The following is a 6857-nucleotide window of genomic DNA, read 5'->3' as shown; positions in this document are numbered from 1 at the left end:
CTTAAATTACGTAAAATTATAAAACATAATATAACACTATCACTATCGCTATCATCGCCTGTTCTAATTACTATTTGTTCTACATTATTCGCAATATGGATATACGATTGTTCTGCTTTTTCTATATGTTTAACAGAATTTGCCCAACTGTGTTGAGTGATGTTAAAAACTATAATTTTGAGGACATTGGAGTTAACACGGGGAAAAACATTGTTACGACGAATGGCAGATTTCAGTTGGTGCCAAACATCTCCAATGGGATTAAATATACAGTGGTAAGGTGGAAGCCTTAAAACTGTATGCCCCTAGATTTTTTGCATGATTATCACAGACGTATTCCTTTTGTAGGTTCAAGCTTTCTATAACCTCAATTAATTGCTTTTTGGTATAATCTTCGTGAAAATAAATGTCGTTATTATACATGTAGTTTTGGATTGTTGCTTTTGATAACTTGCATTTTCCATTACAATTACGCTATAAGAAGGAATGTTTGGAACTAGTTTGTTTTTAAACCAACTTTCAAATAAATCAGCGGTGGTGTCTTCATGTTAATCCAGAGAAGAATCTGTAATATTTTTCGCAGACAGAGAAAGTCCATTTGGAATCCAACCATCTTACGCCAACCTTACGCTCGAAACTGCGTAGACGTGGCAACCGCGCGCTCCGAGGTGCGGAAAACAAACGCGACTCGCGCACGCGCGTTTCATTCTCGCGTCGCCTCTCGCGCTGCCGTCGCCCGCCCGCTCTTCAGTATGCAGTGAGCGTTCGTAGGGTAAAGTGCGACCGATCAGTCTACGGAATTTTACTCGTTTGTTGTGTTTAACCCTCCGCATTTTCAAAGATGGTCGTTCTCGAGGGCGGCGGGATGCTTTCCACCGCCGGCAATCAATACTTACAACCGGATTACCTTTCCCCGTTGCCTACGACGGTGAGTTCGGAGTTTTCGCGTGATTTGTTTCGCTTATTCTCGTTTTTATCGTTTCAGCTGGACGCGAAGAAAAGCCCGCTGGCCCTCCTCGCCCAGACGTGCAGCCAGATCGGCGCGGACACACCGTCCGCGAAGCCGCCTCTCGCGGCGGACAAGAAAAAGCCAGAGGCGACTCGTCAGTCGCCGGCTCGCGACAAAAGCGACAAACAAAGGGGCGCGACGCCCGGCGAGACCAAGTTGGCGTTCAAACCGTACGAGACGAACGTGGTGTCGAAGAAAACGGACGACGTGGCCCGTCCGACGTCCAAATCGAGCGTAGCTGAAGACAAGAAGCCGGACCGCAAGTCCGCGTCGCCCCCGGCCGGCACCCCGGACGCGGGCAAGACCTCCCCGGAGACGACGTCCAAAAATTCGACCCCGTCCGCGAGCCCCATCATCCGTTCCGGTTTGGAGATACTCCAGGGCCACGCGAAAGACTTCCCCGCCTACAAGTTACCGTCCGCGTTACCCGCGGGCCTCGGTGGCCACCTAAACGCGTTGTGTTGTCCTCCAGGTCTCGAGCACACGAACCCCGCGTTCCGACCACCTTTTCCCGGTGCCGCGCCGACGTTTTCGCATCACCACGCCGCCATGCTCGGCGGCGGCTACCCCGGGCCTTATCTGAGTTACGCGCGAGTTAAAACTCCTTCCGGGGGCGAAGCCCTGGTGCCGGTGTGCAAAGATCCGTACTGCACCGGGTGCCAGTTCAGTTTACAAAACCAGCAGTTGTTGATGAGCGGCGCGGGAGGCGGCTGCCCGTCCGGGTGTACCCAGTGCGACCACCAGAAGTACAACTTGGCCATGGCGATGTCTTTGGGAGCTTCGCCGAGTTCGTTGGCCTATACGCAACTCGGCAGGCCGTACGTGTGCAACTGGATCGCCGGGGATTCGTATTGCGGCAAGAGGTTCGTCACCTCCGACGAGTTGCTCCAGCATTTGAGGACGCACACGAACGCGAGCGACCCGACGGCGACGGTGTCGACGGCGTCTTCGTCGACGGCCCTGCTCAGTCACCCGTTGTTCTCGTCGGCCGCGTTGCACAGATCCGGCGGGTACCCGAACCCGCCTCTGAGTCCGCTGAGCGCGAGGTACCACCCTTACGGCAAACCGACGCTGGCAGCGTCTCCGTACAGTGCTTTCAATCCGACCGCATTGGGGCCGTTTTATTCGCCGTATTCGGTGTACGGGCAGCGGCTGGGACCCGCGGCGGTTCATCCGTAGTGCGCGCGGACAAGTAGCGTCGTGTATGGTACCCGCGTCCTGTGATAACTTGTACATAGGGGTTCGGACGATGACGCCCGACGGACTGTATATATTGTATTCGATGTCAGTGTCGGTTATCTCGATATTTCGCTTTAATAAATTTGTTTTATCGAACGGTTGGGGCGTTTTCTTTTTCCTTCAACGTTGCCGGTGCTTGTCGTCTCAGAATAACGTTTTTATGTAGTCGAAAGCGCGGGTGAGTTAGAAGCTTGACCGAATGGCATTGCACTCGTAAAATAACGCATAGTTCTTTTTTTAAAATACCGTTGTGGTTTGCAAAAAAAAAATTGTTCGCATTACTGTTAAAAATACATTGAAATCGATATAGTATCGTATTCGTATACACTGAGAGAAACAACGGTTCAAAATTTAAAAAAAAACGCAAATGACAATAGTCTTCGTTAAGATTGCATAGACGAAGTCTGGAATTAAGTAAAAGTAAGCATAACAATGATACATGTACCTAGAACTTTATACATCAAAAAAAGAACTTAGATTATAATTATTTTAACATCATTATAAACAGTAAGGAAAGTCCTTTTTCATTCTGTTAACGCTAATCTTAAACTAGAAAGTCCATTTGGTTAGTTTCAGGCACAAGCTTCAACTACTAATATCAATCTTTCGTCTTACCTAATTGCCTTTACTTAGGCTTCGGTAATAAAATGAACGAAAATGATTGACAATGTTTAGGTGTGATCTTTCACCGCCTCTTGGTTGCACTATTTTATAATATTTAATATTATACAGTTTAAATATGATACATACACTACATTGCCTGTTTGCTTATCGTCAGAATATGTTTAGCGGCACAAAGCGCTTCAGAATAACTTGGTACTTCCTTCGTCCTGTTGAACATCATCGTCGCTTTCGTTACCAGAGCTTTGAAGATCATTTGGCTGTAAAACTTCAGTAATAATATCATTATCCGTTAAAAACTCCGTTGTTATTAAATTATCATCAACAGTTGGGAAGCTATCCAGCTCAGGAATATACATTTCAATGCTGGTTCCATCTTGGCCGCTACTGCGCAACCAATTAATTAGGGGAACCTCCCAGTCATCGTCGTCATTATTTTTGTACTTCTCGAAGCACTGAACAAGAGGTAAGTCATCGTCTGAATCAAACCCATCTTCCGATTTTATCAGACCTGCATGCCGAAAGCAGTTTGAAATAGTTAAATTCTAGGATAGTGATGTTGAAAGGTTCCTTATTTTCAAATGACTGGATCAAACGATACAAAAAATATCTGGGTGTACGCTGTTTTTCTTGAGAAGTCTCACCACATCAGGGAGTCTTACATACATATACGCTGTTTTATTGTATTCTATATATATATATATATATATATATATATATATATATATATATATATTTTTATATATATATATATATTATATATATATATATATATATATATATATATATATATATATATATATATATATATATATATATATATATATATATATATATATATATATATATATATATATATATATATATATATATATATATATATATATATATATATATATATATATATATATATATATATATATATATATATATATATATATATATATATATATATATATATATATAATGATATATATTCCGGGATATCATCCGTTCGCTCGTTGAACTCCGACTGGAATCCTGCATCCGACTGGAATCCTGCAGACGTTTCGCCAAAATCTCACTTGGCATCTTCAATGCTCGCGCTCCGAAAACACTTCGAACACTGTTAAGTAACATTGGAGGAGAATTAATTGGTTTTATAACATTTTGGACCCCGTTAGTGAAGATGCCAAGAAGCTTGTTGATAATTAAGTTCAAATACTTTACTGCCGGATTAAGTGTGATACATGATCAAATTTCTTCAAGCTATACAAAAACCTAATAGATGCATTCTGTACTTCTTAAATTCCTGATCCAAACAAAAACCATAAAATAGTTGAAATTAGAAAGAGCCAGGGACTTACACAAACCTCGTTTCAGTTGTTTACTTAAAATATGTCTATTATTATATAAAACTTTCATGGAGGCAAGGGATTTTCGAAAAGTTTCCTTAAATCCAAGTTTCCAGATTCTGGGTACAATCTTTAAAATTTGTTCTTTAGGAAGATAACATTTTTAACAGTTTTTGCAATTGTCACTGCTGAAGCTGCAATGGAAATCAAACTGACCTGATGCGAAAACAAAATCTGATGGGCATACCAGTCGTCTGGAAGAAAAAACATGCCGACCCTGTCTTCGCCTGTCACTCCTGTGCCGGCACGCTGGGCTTGACTGCGCCGTGAGAGAGTTATGATGGATGACCGTAGACTGTGACCTTCTCTCGACATCTCCAATCTCTTTGGGTATGATGGATTGTTCGATCGCGTCGCAGGGTCATTTATCATACCGCGTTGGACTTGATGGGCTTATATACGAGCCACCGTTCCGCGCCTAATTGAAACGGCGGACAACAAACGGGGAGGTTAGTTATCCGGGGGGAAAGTGAGGGTGAGAAAATTGGAAAGAGTTGTGCTAGAGCAATGACATTAATTTGCACTTGCCTAAGGCTGGGGTGGAAGTTGATAGTAACGAGCGAGGCCTGTAATTTAGCACCCTTGCAAGTGGGTCATTCATTCTATAACCACGCCCCTTTTGTGCATTCACAGAAAAAATGTTGCAAAATCGATTTGATTCGAATTTATCCATTAATGTCCAGGGGGTCGTTAAGACTCACCAAGTAAAAATTATTCTTGCGCAACACTCTTGTTTGTAAGTGCTGAGATTTGCGAGTGTCAGAAAAAGGCAAAATAAATAAGAACTAAAAGTTCAGATTTTCACGAAATTATATATTTTGACATGACAATTGTTTCGACAACACCGGGTCTTTATCAAATGTAATATTTACAAATTACATGCTACTATATATCCCGAAAAATGACCATAAAACCTTAATTAATGTTGTTGAAACCTTAATTAATGTTGTTGTAAGAATTTAAGTTCAATAAAGGAGAGGTATTTAAATCTAATTGATCGTTAAGCACTACATTTGAATGTCTCCTTTTGTTGATCTCCATGGCTTCCAATAAATTTAATTTTCTACTTTTTGTGGCTGTACGTAAAATATCAAAATTGTCGTCAAAAATGTGTTTTTCTGTGTTTAAGTGTGTAGCATAATTAAACTCTAGACTATTGTTTTTAAAATAGAGTTATCCTGTTCAATTTCGATAGTGAATGAACCATAGAAAACTTTTGCTTAAAGAATGTTCTAGTATGATATTTTCCAAATTATCCATAAAAAGATAAAAATATAATCTTTATTTTCGAAGAGAAATTTCTCAATATCTTTTAAAGAAATACGGGGTAAAATGGAAAATGCCTGGGCCAAAGGGATCTTCTATAGCCACTAGGGATATTTCTGGGCCGCTTTGTAGATTTAAAGTATTTTTGTATCACCATAAGTACATTTTTATGTAATTCTCAAGTGGCTATGGGAAATGTCACACCTTATTTGTAAAGTAGGCTAGGGATAGGGGCCCATAAATGTGTGTTACCCCAAGGCTCACTCGCAACTGGCTAGGACGAATTGCACAGTGAATTCAGTCAGTTTATAATCAGTTTTATTCCCATCATCAGGTGTAAACCCTACCTATTTTGCTGAAAAATGAATTTTGTTTTGGACGTTGTCATTCATAAATTTGATTTGAAAGACGTCAACTTTTACCCTTGCCGCTGGCTGTAATAAGTAGGGGGGAAAATGACAACAAAATATTCAAAAGATACTCACGGGTTAATAAAAAAAATTCTTTTCAATGCGGGTTGCAGCACCCTTCGATAAAAATTAACGTATATTTTTTTGGAAACAACAATTGACCGAATGCATAAGAATTCACGTGTCCTGTGTGTTTTCCTAATTCGTATTCCGATTAAACCTATCTAGTATCGACTGTCAAACTGCAGTCTGCCGAGGCGAGATTCACCGACACTTTCCGAAACAGGACCGAACGTCGTTCGGGATTTTCGGCCATTTGAACATTCGTTTATTTGCGATGTGTCGTAATTAGGGATTTTGAAGATGGAAGTAGAAAAAATAAATTGTAGTACACTAAATAATGCCCTTTGATACATAGTACATTCGTGTCAAATATCATTAATTTTTCTAAAGTGGTATTTTTGAAAAATTTATCGCCAATAGTTAAAACGTTTAGGACATATTATTATGTTCATATCAAGTTTTCTTTTTAAAATGGACTTAATTATTGACGTTAAATTAGAAAACATCATGCATAAATGTATGTAACGTACCGCTTAGTGACGGCAAAGCTCGCCGGACACCTAATATTAATACATTATTTCTTTGGCGTGGACCGACGACAGGCGAACAAAGCCGGCATTCCTTTTCGAGGACATTTTAACGACGGGAAAACGTAAAAAGCTAATTAAAACCATTAAGCGTTAGGAAACCTTGTTCGACAAGCTTCAAGCTGTTAGCGGGCTCAATTAACATCGCATAGGCGCGGGTTTAATAGAATTGTTAATTGAATAATTATCAGATTGTGCGTGCGCCGCCTTTTATTTGATTTCTCCGCGTCCTGCGCGGCCATTTTTTCATTACTTTTCGATGTTAATG

General features: G+C 40.7%; 1 protein-coding gene across 1 annotated transcript; it reads left to right on the top strand.

Annotated features, from left to right (window-relative positions):
* Positions 1–431: 431 nt before the first annotated feature.
* LOC132701251 (zinc finger protein Noc) lies at positions 432–2341 on the top strand. Its single transcript, XM_060669038.1, has 2 exons — positions 432–928; positions 986–2341. The coding sequence occupies exons 1-2, from the start codon at positions 842–844 to the stop codon at positions 2186–2188; spliced, it is 1290 nt and encodes a 429-aa protein (XP_060525021.1). The 5' UTR covers positions 432–841; the 3' UTR covers positions 2189–2341.
* The last annotated feature ends 4516 nt before the right edge of the window (positions 2342–6857 follow it).

Source organism: Cylas formicarius, unplaced genomic scaffold, assembly GCF_029955315.1.
Source record: "Cylas formicarius isolate icCylForm1 unplaced genomic scaffold, icCylForm1.1 PGA_scaffold_4__25_contigs__length_36172078, whole genome shotgun sequence".
Taxonomy (NCBI): domain Eukaryota; kingdom Metazoa; phylum Arthropoda; class Insecta; order Coleoptera; family Brentidae; genus Cylas; species Cylas formicarius.
Note: the sequence above shows the minus strand (reverse complement) of the source record. Positions and strands in the feature narration are given on the sequence as shown.

Excerpts from the sequence above, each read along its gene's own strand:
- LOC132701251 (XM_060669038.1), top strand. The coding sequence starts at position 842 with ATGGTCGTTCTCGAGGGCGGCGGGATGCTTTCCACCGCCGGCAATCAA. Across the intron at positions 929-985 it reads TTTCCCCGTTGCCTACGACG|CTGGACGCGAAGAAAAGCCC; the intron begins GTGAGTTCGGAG and ends TTATCGTTTCAG.